Here is a 14,728-nt window from a genome sequence, read left to right on the forward strand (position 1 = left end):
ATTCTGTATGTCCAACTACAGGAGCGGAGCCATAAATCTTACCGACCCTTGACAGTGCTCACCTTCAGACTGAACTACCTCTTCAGTGAGCTGAATGCAGCTTCCTACCATCTGCTCAACGTAGTTTTACACGCAGTTGTATGCGTGCTTTTCCTGCGAGTGTGCCGACTGTTCCTGGACAGGACTTCTGGCTTGGTGGCAGCGTTGCTGTTTGCGGTCCATCCCATCCACACTGAAGCTGTGAGTGAACATTTGATTGGTTAAAAGTTCATCTAATGTGTCTAATGGCAGAGAAAGATATTCATATGTGGTAAGGTTTCACAATATTTCGCGTCTCAACACTCCACACAGCCGTTTTCACAAATGAAATTCTGCACATTTTCAGCGAATTTCAGGAGGACTGTCCCTAAAATCATCCTAATCTGGTGGGTCACCTCATGGCGGGAAACCATCCCGCTGTTTGTGTACACACGTGCGGCTCCTCCTGTAAATGTCAGGAGTTTTTCAGGAGTTTAGTTGAAGAGTGAAAGCACTATAGTAGATTCATCCGTCTGCACGAATGAAGCAGGGTGTTTTAATTAGGCTTTTGGGAGTTAAGCGTGGAAATTTCTCACACTGGTTTCTTTCAAATTCTGGCCCATACTTCCTGTTTTCATTCATAGTCACCTACCGCAACTTCAAATTGATTTGCTTGAGGCTAGGACATAAATTAATTTGTGATATTTATTTTCCCCATTGTGGGATGAATAAAGGAGTGTCTTACCTTACTCGCTGTACTTTCTGATTTAACAACTCATGCAGCATGTTTTCTATGAAGCAGCACTTACCAAGTTAAAGCACCTGATTCATTGGATATTTACGAGTTCTTAATTTCAACGGAATACCCACCAATTAGTCTCAAGGAAAATAGAGGCCCCTTTCTCTTTGATGGTAATTGCTCAGGTAATGCTCCACCGCACTATAATTTTCAAATCAGATGTCTTTTTGAGAAGAGTTCATAACACAGAATATCCTTTCTTTATCGGAATTGTTAAAACCCTCAGAAAATGAGTCAAGTAGTCACACAGCACCAATTAGGAACACCGCAAGTCATCCCAAACATTGTTCAAAGTATTATTAAAGCTCATTTTCATACCTTACATGTACTATAATTATATTTGCTCAATCAGTCTCTGTTGTAGGATAAAACAGTCAAATGCACAAAGAATGTCAGTCATATAAAAATCATCTAGAGAAGGAAAAGTTGATTTGCTTTCCTCTTCACTCTCTCGCCCTCCTCAACTCTCTCTGTACGTTGATTCACAGAGCTCGGGGATCAAGAGAATTGATTGTGAGCTGTATTTTTATAACCCCTGAAGTCCTATCTTGAACACAACTTGCGTCAACACAGTACAGGCGTGCGGCATAATTAAGTTGCCATAGCGAATTACACAGGTCAGACATGAACTGTCATCATAGTACTGAAACCCCAGGGTTCACCCTGAAGTTGCCTCATCAACCACAAAAGATTCATTGTCCCACAGACACAGGCAACCTCCCGCAGGCGTCAATCTTGAAATGTACAAGCAAAGAACGCTGACCATGTCGTTACGGTCAACGATTCACAAATACACAGCACGGCATAGAAGAGTCCTTACATTGCGTGAAAACTAAAACCTGGTTTATACTGTGTGGAATATATGCAGTGGCTACACCATAGTGGGCTACGCTGTTGTGAGCACTAATACTTGTGCGTTAGTGTGTCTGCATAGCTTGGCAATACTCCACCTACAGCTTGTTATATTGGCATTTTTCAGTTCTGCTACATTACAGGAAACCATGGCAACTAAACCTGAGTGTTTTAAATTGGAGTTGGAAATGATAAATATTGAGCAGCAGTTGATTATATTGGCTTGTAGCGATCTTCCTTTTGCAGAACTTTTAAATGCAGGAAATACAATGCTATCCAGCGGTCCAATCACAAATATGGTTGTGTTGATTCAACGCTTACGAGGAGTTGCACGTCAGGCTACGTAGGCTTCTCTTTAGCTACAGGGCTAAGTAAACCAGTGATGTATGCTACAGAGAAGAATAGATGCAGAAATATAAATCAGGCTTCAGCCAAAGGGTGCTCCTATTGAAAGGAAAAGCAAACACTTTTTAGGTCCATTGTGTTCATGTAAAGCTAGCTGGAAGAAAATGCTCCAGTGTATGTGTTTATGTACGTCCTGTACATGCCCTCACTGAACAGTGAGTGAGGGATTAGGAAATCACTCATCTGCTGTTTACAATACTGCAATAACATCGCTGCCTCAGTATTGTTCCAACATGCCCACCAGCTCTGTGTGCAGGGTGGGGTCAGATATTGCGTCTGTTTTGCTGAACAGGTGGCTGTATTTACGCTCTTATCTGTCTCCATGCACAGTTTCTCACAGGGTTAATACAAAAGCTCTCCAACCCATCGTTTGGGAAAGAAGCCAAGTCACAATTGCTCAACTTTATAATTTTAAAGTGATTTGGAAGTGATAAACTGTCAGATCTTATACCTAATGCAAGGTATTTCCTTCTTATTGTGGACTTTGTTTACTTGCATTCTTTTGACTCTTAGATGGGATTAAGGCCACCATCACTTAAAACCCCTACTGTTAATACTCTTAAACCCCTTCTGTTTATAGTCCTCATGAGCAAAGGAATGGCTGTCCTCTTCTTCTGAATTTGGACCTTTTTGTTTGGGCTTCAAAAATATTTTGAATGTCACCACTCCCTCCTGCTCACCTGCACTTTTCCTTCTGCGTTCATACATCGGCTCACCCCCAATTCTTGCAGAAATCTTACTATGGGGCTAGCAGGACAAAATCTGGGTAAAGTCAGGTTGGAATTTCTGGAAATGTTCTTTTTATACTCCTCATGAGGAAGGAATCACAGTCCTCTTTTTCTGAATGTTGGACGTTTGCAGAAATGAATCCTGACAGGATTGATGCTGGTTCTGTACAATTCACTGCTACTTACTAAAGAAATCAATAATTTTGGACACAATATTAGTTTGGAAATGATCTGACTGATTTAAAATAGTCCTTTTAAGAAAATTTCTAATGCTTTAAAAACTGTCACTATGAGAATAGTGTTGAGTATTAATAGTAATAATATTAGCCTACTCAGCTGTTACAAATCACATTAAGTAAATAAACATTTCCATTGATGGTGAAGTAAGTCAACAGGATACCATGATGACCTTACTTCCTCCTAACTGTCAAATTCTTTTGACTTCTTGATTTATGAGTCTTTAAACACAGCATCAGTCCATACTGTGTTCCTTGTGTCTCTTAAGTCCTTTCACTGTCATCCAGCCCCCTTCTGTAAGTTAACCTTGCAGTTGTGCAGGGATGTTTTCTTCTTCCTTTTTTATTTTCCTTAATTGTTTTAGGCTAAGTAAAATAGCTGGGGGGGGGTGGGGGGCTGTCAGGGAAAATTCTGTGGGAAATTCAAGGAAACATTTGGCCTCACCGTGAAAATTTCCAGAAACTTCACAGAGTTTTGTGCATTTGTGAAAATGCCACGGGACTGTAGCAATGGTCTGTAATAAATAGCAGCTGTCTTAATTGCATAAATAAAAGACTGCAAAATGTTGTAATCAGTTAATCAGATTTAAGCGTTCATCAAAGCTGGGTAATAAAACAAGTTTGTATTTTGGGGTCTGATTTAAATGTTTATTATGTTGATACAACCACTTATCTTGAAAGTTATCGGGACCACAATGTTTACTGAACTTGAACAGAAACTCAAAACCTTCAGCTTATCATTTGAACTTGATCTGGTTCTCTTCTGCAAGGCTTGTCTGAAAAGACACCCCCAATTAGGACATGTAACTCACCCTATACGGAATAGCTGAACTGATGACCAGACAGGCTCTGACCAGTGTAGAAAAACAAAGAAAACATTCTGTTTCTTGGGGTGGAGTGCTACTGTTACACAGCATGCCCCACTGCGCCAATCTTCCTCGTGGTGTCCTCTCTTCTGTGCAGAGTCTCTCAGACTTCTTGAATGGAAACAATTTGCCTCACAAATGAGCCCTTAGAGTTAGTCCAGCGAATGCCCTTCATGTTATCGTCGTCTGGAATCTCTCTCTGAACGGATCATTTGTTTTGAGTCATGCTCCAAGCACTGAAGGTCCCTTCATGATAAGTACGTACAAAGAGTCCCTGTGTGTCCCTGCATTTTTTCTTTTTAAGTTGTCTGTCTTTGAATAGAGGCTTCAATTTTAATGTCTTAAAGTATTTTCAAATACAAATTATCGAGTGTCAGGAGGGCTGTACAAGGGCACGGGAGGGAGGGAGTGGGGGGCTGAGTAACTCACGAACAAGCTGCAACAAAATGCTGCATAGAGACAAATGCATAAAGAAAATGGGGTTCATAGTCTGAGTAATTCAACAAAAATTAGCTCAGCTTATTGGATTCCTCTGCTTTGACACTACACTGACTCTGTGTTTTTTTTTCTTCATGACTTGTGTCTGTTAGCCCATGTACTGCTTGTACTTCAGATTGTATATGTAAATGCACCCCTCCCTGACTGTTTGAATGTTATGTACCAAATCACTTCATTAACTTATGGCCAGTGTGACAGGTGGTAGTATCAACTTCAACTTTATTTGACCCTGAAGGGCGATTGGTTTTGCGGCAAGACAGTAAAAGGACAGCAGGTCAAGACAGTAAAAAGACAAATGACAAAAGTACATAGCTGACACGGTCAAATTGCAAAATGCAAGAGGCACTGAATACAGCATCCCGAGAAACAACCAAGATCTTTGACTGAGGCTCACAGCAGCTTTCATCAAAACATAGTATAAAGTAGTTCTGTTCCTATCAGACAAAGTAGCTCTTCACCAGAATCAAAAGCAGTCCCTGAAATCAAAATAACAGTGAATGTAGCGTGTGCGTGTGCGTGCGCTCTTTTTTTTTTTTTTTTTTTAGCATCCTTTAAGCAAATCAAATTAAAGAACTTTATCTGTATGGGAGTAACTCTATGTGCTTTACATTAAAGTGGAGAAAACTGAGGAAATCTCAAAGCAGGCAAATTAAACAAGTACAAATTCTATGTGATAAAACAAAGCAATACATGAATAACAAACAAAACAATCACCAGTAGAATAAGTGAAAGTCGTTTAAACAAAGAAAGCATGAGAACTAGTTTTTGAATCACAGGGGGCGGAAGGTAGTTCAGTCTGTTGGGACTTGGGTTGGGAACCGGAGGGTCACCGGTTCAATGACGGTCTGGTGGCTGGAGAGGTGCCAGGTCACTTCCCGAGTACTAAAATGTGCCCTTGAGCAAGGCACCAAACCCTCAACAGCTCTGGTGCTATCCTTTTGTAGCAGTGTGTAGCAGCCCCACTCTGACTTCTCTCCACTAATGCATGTCCACAGCTCCTGTTTGTGCATGTTTGTGATTTGAGATGTTATCACAGGCCAGTGTCATACGATTGGTTACATTAATGTCACAAATTTTGAAAAGTTTTTAAGAGTTTTTAACAAAAAAATGGTCATAAGGGACTTGCTTGCTTATTGCAATATGTAGGGGGTTTTGTAGTTTGGATGCATGGTAACAGAAAGACTGAAGTTTTCAAATTGTTTTCATTTGTTGGTCCTGAATCAGAGGTTTTTCACCTCATCAAGTGAACTTATGACTTTATGTGTCTGCCTGATCTTGTGAATGTGGTTAGGTATTTAGAGATTTAAAGGCAACACTATTCAAAGGACAATGATACGTACTAGTTGCCAGTGAAATGTGAATCCCGTGAATCAACTCCTTTTCTTCTAATTGATAACTCAGCCAGAGAACAGTGCCTTAAACTGTAAGAAAACAATTTATTTGAAGTCGTCATGTTTACTTGGTCCTTCAGGGACCCACAGTGGAGTCTCCAGATTTGTTTTTGCACTCTTCCTTGTAGACTTGGACTTTTATGAGCTGATTTAGGATTTATGTTCAGGTCTTTGGTCATGGTACAAGTGAGAATGTTATTTATTCCACACGAGGGCACTCATCATTTACACAAATGACAAGCGTTGCCAGGGTCCGAATTTAACACCCGCCAAGCGCCAGATGCGGGTCGATTTTCAGAGGGCTATCCGTCTCAGGGCGGGTAAATGTTTTATCAAAAAGTCATAGAAACTATGCGATGAGTATTCATTGCGTTTGATGTAGCCTAGCTGCAGCTACTTTTCCCTGCTCCTCTCTCTGCTGTCATGACTGTCTGTGAGCATCGCGGGGCACGCTGAAGACACACCAACATACACTGCAGCGCAATTGCACACACACACACACACACACACACACACACACACACACACACACACACACACACACACACACACACACACACACACACACACACACACACACACACACACACACACACACACACACACACACACCGGAGCGCCAACCACCACGCACACCCGTTTACTTCTAGTGCTGAAGCACGAGAACACTGCGGTCGACTTTTCTGCGTTCACTCTCTCCGTGTCTGCAGCTAACTTAGCGATAGCATCATAATAAGTGTGTGAACATCTCCACACAGACTCTGTGAAACAGCGCTTACAAACACTTTAGGTATCCTAGCGGACGCTGAATGCACGCTCCACTTTTCCCTTCCTTCACGTGCAGCAGGAGCAGTCAGAGATATACGTCCACTAATGAGCAGGCAGATTAAGATTATTATAAGAGTCTAATATTGTCAAAGCTAAATCAGGATTAAACTTGTTTTGAGTATTAATATATATTTTTTCTCTGGATTTTTGTTTTTAGTCTGTAATGTTGGGGGGGGGGGGGGGTATTACAAATAATACATTAAGAAAAAAATAAAGGCCAGCAAATATATATTTTTTTCAATTTCTCAATTTCCTGATCAGATGACATCGAATCGATCAAGTCTGTGACTTAAATGTATTATTGATTAAACAAAACATAATGCCTTCTCAATTAAATGTAGTGTAACAGATGTGTGTAGGACACAAAAACAAAATTTGTTATTTTGGCCGGTAAAAAAATATGTTTGGCCGGTGAATTTTTTTCATCCACCTGCCACCTTGGCCGGTGAGTCAAAATGTTAATTTCATACCCTGGGCGTTGCTGTCAGGAAGTACTGCTTTACAAATATGTATGTCTTTGCAACATTTGCTGTGATGGTTTACTTGAACAGACCTGTTTTCACAGCTGGATTCAAGGGCTGAAGCATGTGTATTCTGGTTGCTTGCCAATTGTAGACACGTGTGATGTTCCCAAAGAGTGGAGAAGATCGTTACGCTGCTCCTTTTTTTTTTTTTTTTTCTTTTTTTTTAAACTTGAATTTAGGAATATCCTGTTGAAGGATCTGCTACAGCTCCTCTGTCACTAAAAACTTCCTGCAGGCTGAAAATGTATTGCTGTTTTTGTTGACCTGTGCGGGTGGAGGTTTATGTGCTGGTGGGAGGCTTTTGACACCTGCAGGAGTCCAAGGCAGAAAATACTGCTTTCATAAAATGTTGTCTAATATTGAGAGAAATGTTTTAAGTCTGAACAAGCATCATTTTTAGCTTACTTTTTCATCAATTTACAGCTTTATTATCACACCTCAATGCGAGTTAAAATGAAGAAATGATAAACAGAAGTAAGTAGGGATGGGCTGTGGAACTGACTGCTTTCTTATCCATCAGGTAACAGGTGTGGTCGGCAGAGCGGAACTTCTTTCTTCGATCTTCCTCCTGGCTGCTTTCCTGGCCTACACAAAATCAACAGGTGCAGACCACTCCATTGGTAAGTTTCATGATGTGCCTCACTTGTCTCTCGTCATCTAGGTTAAGCCATTTAGCCATTAAAGCATTGCTTAGGCGGAAACCCAAATTCCCTGGTGTGATGGGGTCAAACACAAAGTTCATGGCAAGCTGTCAGGGATCAACCTTCTGGGATGATTCACAAAAACAAAAAACACTGTATGTTTGTTCCCACTTGCTGCAACACAAGATGAGAACTCTTATTTAGTTAAATAACATTTATCTTGAGGTCTTCATATTATCTATCAATATATCAGGTATATACCATCAAAGGCTAGTCCTGTCAGCCAAAGCATGATTTATGGACTTGTGTTGAACACAGCTGTCGCCTAAAGTGCAGCTCACCAGGAGTCATCATGTTGTGATGAGGAGGAATGCAACTGCTGTCATAGGTCCCCCAATCGTCAACAAATAAAAATGTGTTTAGCATTAGTCTGTAGCTAGCTGCTGAAGTCTGTATGCTTTCACATTAAATCAAAAAAACCCAATGCTGATTACCAGTCTGTGCACCTATTTTCTGTGCATATCTTCTGTGTTGCATGGATTTCAGGAAATCTCCTTTTCTACATTTATCTGCCTCATCTAATTAGGAAGTCTTTGAAGTACGTGAGGAAGCTGGAAAAAGCTCAGCACAGTTGCATACAGACCATGCTGCTACAGTATATAATAGGGCACGACCGATAGGGGATTTCCTGGGCCGATACTGATATCAATATTAGGGAGAAAAAAAATCTGATAGTGATATAGCGGCCGATATTTTTCTTAGCTCTGTCTTTGATCTGTAGAGAGAGAGAGAGAGATAGATAGATACATATTTATTGCAATGATCCCTTAAACTCAGTTATTAATGTGGAAGAGATCAAAATGAAAACAGGATAGTCGTTCAGCTAGAAAGTCACTGCTGTTGTAATCAATATAGCCGACTCTGTTGGTGAAAGACAACTATCACATCTGTGATAAAATTAAACAGTACGGATAGTCACTTGATATGCCAATATAATCGGCTGGCCAATTAATCGGTCAGGCTCTATAAATGCTCATAATGCCATATACCAAATTTTTCCAGTGTAAACGAGGCTTTGTAAAAGGGGCTGGCCCGTGTTGAACCCAGACATCTCATGTGTGCATTTGGTTCTGGTCCTGCGTCCTCTCTTGTTGATTGTCTCTCTTCCCTTGTGTTGTATATCTACTGCAGCTTGCCAAGCGTCTGTTAACACTGTTTCTTCAGACACCTGTCAGTTCCTGTTAAACTGTGATCCAATTCAGAGGGTGAATCTTCCCCGATGGCTGAACTGACTGTTCTTTTCCTAATTTGATGGTTCATTCATGCATGTCTCTTTTAAGTCAAATACTTCAAAGTTTATAATCAAAATGAGGCCAGCAGAGAATTAATATCACTTAAGACATAGGAAATAATGATTTTAAAAAGAATAGCTCCGGCGTTCCTGAAACAGTATGACAGAATGGCTTGCCAATCTTGTGCTAGGGAGATATATTATCTGACTTTCATTTCCCTATAATGCTCTGTGATCTTCAACATTCATGCTGTTTATAAAGCCAGGCAAAGTCTGGCCCCCATTATAGTCACACCATGATGCCTTTTTCATTAGAATAGTAAAGTTTGAGTGATATTTTTCTTTTTGGTTATTGATGGCCTTTCAAGACCAAGTGTTGATGTGTTTTGTCTGAACATTCAATTTAACCATGGATTCTGAAAACTGAGGCTTGCAAAGTATTAAGTTATGTCTTATATGTTGCCAAGGCTGCAGCGTTGTGTAAGGGTTTGCTGTAAAATCTTTTGAAAAAGACTTTTCCCAGTTGCATAAAATGCAAAAAAACAACAACTAGTTATTCTGCTATTCATTTAGACATATTTGTCTTCTTTTTTCAGTTTGGACTCCTATTGCTCTGACAGTTGTTCTAGTGGCTGCAGCAACTCTGTGCAAGGAGCAGGGAATCACTGTCGTCGGCATCTGCTGTGTCCATGAAGTGTTCGTTGCACAAGGGGTAAGGCTCTGAAACCATGGCCATCTTTTTCCTGTTAGACATCAAAGCATGTCTCGCTATTCGTCATCATAGATGTAGAGGAAGTGTGAACAAGCAGCTAACACCTGGATCAAAAATATTGTCCAGTATATAAGGCCGAGAAAAAATGTAACATGTATAGCACTTAGCACCCCAAAATGTCTAATTTAACCCTTCCTTCTCTGCCCTCTTCCCGTTGCTTCTCTCAGTTCACCCTGCCCTTGCTGTTGGACACACTGCGGCACGTCCTGCAGGGTAAAGACGGCTTTCCTTACGCTGTCCTGCAAACTCTCCTGAAGCTCATTGTCCTTGTCATCAGCACCCTGCTGCTCGTCATAATCAGGGTCCAAGTCATCCAGTCCCAGCTTCCTGTCTTCACCAGGTAGGCAGAATGTGTACTGTTTGGATTTTTTAATGAACTCTTGTATCTGCAGTTTGGTGCAAAAAAATGGGCTTGATATGAAAGATGTGTAAAGTTGTTTTTATTGTTTGCTAGAAGATGTGCTGAAGCTTGACTTAAGCTGTCCATGAGATTGTTTAGGGACATGGTCTCACATTGACCACAGCTCAAAAGAGCTATAGGGGATGGAAACAGAATGGAGTGGGACAGCGTGACGTCACCCAGCTGTGTCTGAAGAGGCGTTTTGAAGTGCAACAGTGGCGGTGGTCATATTGAAAATGCTATCTCAACCTATCTCTGGACCAATCTAGCCACAGGATCAGAGATGGAACTGAGGCGGGCTTTAAGCCATTCCAGAAATCAAGGTTTTATTGATAAAGATTTTAAAATGGTACTTTGGTTTTTGGTTTTAGTAATCAGTGTGACTGAGAATTCCTGAACGTGATCCCCTCAGTTTGTTGGCACATCAGAGTCAAATCGTCTATTAAGAAGTCTCTCTTTATAGCTTCTGCATCTTATCTGCACAACTGGACCAGAAGGGCAATTTGTCACAGTCAAAGTCATGATTAAAATGTAAATGGATTCAAGGATTATATAAACACATTATACTGGTCTGATTTTTTTTTTTTCAGTTTATGTAATAGTTTACATAATGTATTTATTTTATTAAAGAGGGAAATCTTGTGGTATGGGCCTTGTGACTACAGGCCCATATCCATGTTGTAGGGCATTGAGTTCAGCGTGCAAATCAATTTAAGATGCATTTGTGTTGTTATTCTTGTTGTTCCAAAGACATTTCTAACGTCAAATGCAAACAGTTTGCAGATCATGGAAGATCAAACATGATAACAACTATGAATATTTTGTAATGCGCTTACAAGAGAGAAAGCTGATGTGTTTTTTTTTTTTTTTTTTTTAATCATTTTTGTTCCATAAATGCTTTTCAATAAATCCTAAGCAGCTGATATAACCTTCATTGTGGTGATTATGTTGGTTTTAGACTTAATCGCGGGCAGACGGATGCCGACACAAAGTCACTTAACCCTGAATTGCTCCCGCTGCTTCATCGGCTGTGTATGCATGTGTATGAATGGGATTAGTTAATACTGATGGCCACTTTACAAAGCCTAATCTAACATTGATTAATTACTTATCCGTGTACACAGTGTCATAATCGCTGGTACTTTTTCTTTAAATACAATTTCTTTATGTTGGTTGTCTTGGCAACTTAAGGTTGACGAATCGACATAACCGCCTCAGACTGTGGTCAGTCAAGTGTAACATGGTAGGGACTACACTCTGCTGTACTCCAAGTTTGGACTCTATGGTTATTTATTTGTTTATCTTTTCACAAAGTACATCTGCAGCGACCTGGGAAGAATGTCTGAGCCTCACTGCGTACAATAAACGCGCAGTGTGATGGTAACGAGTTATTTCCGGTCTTGAGTTATAACTCTACTAACTCATGGCGTTGTCTATTTGAGAACTTTCTTATCTTGATGTAGGTACTGCTTTAAAACAAATGTAACCTTCAGTAGTTTTTTTCAATACTGATAAAAACTATTTCTGACTCAAAGAATGCTCTGGGAATCTTACTCCTCTGAAGTGAAGGTTTTTTTTGTCTTGACTTCAACAGAGCAGAGATGGCCCACGTGCTACATTACGCTGATCTTTACTAACTTAACTAAAAAAAACAAAGCAAAGAGCAGAAAATCAATGTACCAGTCTGAATTCAATTTGTGTGCAAAATGTCTGAAAGCTGAAATAGAGTAGGAGACAGACATCTTGTAGGGAGTTACCGCTGCTATAGGTTTCCTTATATGGATTTAGATTCAGATCAACTAAATAACAATTGACAATACTCTGCCCATGACTTGTATTTGTTCAATTGGATTAAGTTTTTGTGGATAATAGACTATTTTGGCGCTACAAGGTTCCACGCAGATTTGACCGAAAGGAATTTGATCGTTAAGATAAAATTCCAGACAATTAGCCCTCATTGTGCTAGTCCTCCCGTCATAATCCTGAAGACGTCTCCAGATTGTCTGAGATAATTTGTGTCGTCAAGCCATAACAATATAGGGATATTTTAAGATGATCAACATGCCAGTAGTGATTAGTCTCCAAAGAAGCCATCCTCTAAAAGTTTGGACTACCTGCTCCAAGAGAGGACTTAAGATTCAAAGAGAGATGAGATGTTCTTACCTTAAACAGAAGAAAGAGAACATCAGTTAATGATGTGGAGCCGGACGTTACTAGAAGCAGCCTGTATGGTAATTTTGACTGTAGGAAAAACTAACTCATTTTAGGGCTTTTTATGCCTTTTATTACAGAGACAGGACAGTGGATAGAGTATGAAATCAGGGAGAAAAGAGAGTGGGGAATGACATGCAGCAAAGGAGCCACAGATGGGTTTTAAATCTGAGCTGACCGCTTTGAGGATTGTAGCCTTTTTACACAGGGTGTGTTGACTAACCACTAGCCCACTTGCGCCCCAAGGCTTTTTATTTATAAATTATTTTCAGTGTTGGAGCCTCAGCTGGATCAGATATTTAAATGTATTGCTGTGCCCAATTCAGAACTTGTAAAACACTTGTTTGACACATTTTCCAAAAGCACTGAATATCAGTCAGAAAGAAAACCATATAAAGCCTACTATTCTCTCAATCTTTGATCCAGTCCATTTTCACATCTTCACAACACAATGTAACTAGATGATAAAATGGAGAAACCCAACATCTTTGGTTATCACACGGTGAGCTGGAGTTAGCGGCAGCTCAGCTCGCAGTCCCCAAAGAAAGCCCTGTCAAAAAGCTTTGAAGAGACAATGGCTGTGTCCCAAACCACATTCTACATACTGCCAACAACAAGCTCAAAATATACTGCATACTAGCCCGACCGACCGCTACTATACCTTTAGCAACATACTAAAATACGGGGCACGTGACATACTTCCGGTCTGAGCTCTGTTCTATGAGCTTGCATCAAACTAGGGTGAAAATCGGTCCGTAAATATAATTCAACAACAATAATGAAGCGTTCAATACTAACACAACTACGTAGTCATTTTAATATTATTTTGCAACGTAGAAAATGAATTTCAGCACGGTTATTGTAAGCTGCTAGTTTGCTGTCTGCCTATACCTCTGCGATTGGACAGTCTGAGAGCTGGGGCGGTTTTAGTAAGAATTAATTTTCCAAAGCTTCATGTAAAGGTAGGGCTGTTATGATGTGTGTTTGGTAGTTACCATGGCAACCGAATGTGAGGGGCATATCTTGTGGTGGATAAAAAAAAAAGAGACAAGTTGGACCAAGCATCAATCTGATTCACCTAACTGGAACATCCATACGTATATAATAGACAGGTTATATCAAAGCTGTCTCTTTTTATACCCTCTTGATTTATTATATTTAGCTCTGGGCAGACGGAGATCGAGTTGCAGTGCTGGAGGTGCAATTTATATAGGTTCTGTTTTTATAGATCTTCTATAAACAGCCTCCAAATACTGCTGCTCAACCCATGCGAAACACAGATCCGTAGATTTGATACGTGGTTGTCCTGTTAGCACACCATACCTCATCCATCTTAATAAAAGAGATGATTAGATGAAACTTGGGCTACCACAGAAGAAAGAAGATCCTGTTATCAACAAATTCATAAAAAAATAAAATAAAAACGTAAAAAGCAATGTTTTCTGACATCTCTTTATAGCAATTGATGAGTGTGAAGGCCTCAGGTCAGACTGTTAAAAATACTAAAGAACAGAAAGATATTTGATGTATTGTTAGCGGTGTGTCTTTTTTAAACCTTGTGTTATTGCTGTAAGATAAGATAAATCAAGTTTATAAACCACTGAGGCATGTTCATTTGAATCTGAGCCTCATTCCAATACCGAACATTATTTCTACAAATGATTACTTTATGGTACAAGTTAGTTACAGCACTTTATTTTTGAGATCAAAATATGTTGGTATAAAGCAAAATTAATGTTTATGGGTTTATTATGGGTTATTAAGGTGAATACCCAGAATCTTGTTCCAACCAAGGTTCAAGAGGAAATCTGGGTGAATTTCTTCTTCTTCTTAGTTTTTTTTTTTTCAAGATTTCTTTATGGTCTTTTTGGCTTTATTATTAAAGAGACAGGACAGTCGATAGAGTCAGAAATCAGAGAGAGAGTGGGGAATGACATGCAGGAAAAGGTCGGATTCAAACCCGGGCTGTCCGTTGGCCTGGAGGACCATGGCCTCCGCACATGGGGTGTGCGCACTTACCCCGGGTTAATTTGTGTTGAGTCAGGCTATTCCTTTCATTGAACAGTGTGTAATGGCTCTTGTTCTCCAGCTCAAACCTTTGACCACCCGGATCCGATCATTAAGGAATTGCAACAAACTGGGTTTTATTTATTTTTTTAAGCCCAGAGTGAACTAATTTGTGCTATGGCATTTCCTACATGGAGCATAAAATGACCCAAAAATTGAGTCAATGTTTTGCTAACTAATTTCACGGAAGTTATCTTCTTA

General features: G+C 40.0%; 1 protein-coding gene across 3 annotated transcripts in view; it reads left to right on the forward strand.

Moving 5' to 3' along the window:
- tmtc3 (transmembrane O-mannosyltransferase targeting cadherins 3) overlaps positions 1-14,728 on the forward strand; it is a 31,919-nt gene that overhangs the window by 1,559 nt on the left and 15,632 nt on the right. For all 3 annotated transcript variants that reach the window (XM_065956929.1, XM_065956930.1, XM_020637207.3), the window contains 4 exons: positions 22-240; positions 7,666-7,765; positions 9,674-9,789; positions 10,017-10,189. In XM_065956929.1, the coding sequence (XP_065813001.1) occupies positions 22-240; positions 7,666-7,765; positions 9,674-9,789; positions 10,017-10,189 (608 nt within the window). The remainder of the gene's footprint in view (positions 1-21; positions 241-7,665; positions 7,766-9,673; positions 9,790-10,016; positions 10,190-14,728) is intronic.

The sequence above is a fragment of the Labrus bergylta genome, chromosome 7 (assembly GCF_963930695.1).
Source record: "Labrus bergylta chromosome 7, fLabBer1.1, whole genome shotgun sequence".
NCBI lineage: Eukaryota > Metazoa > Chordata > Actinopteri > Labriformes > Labridae > Labrus > Labrus bergylta.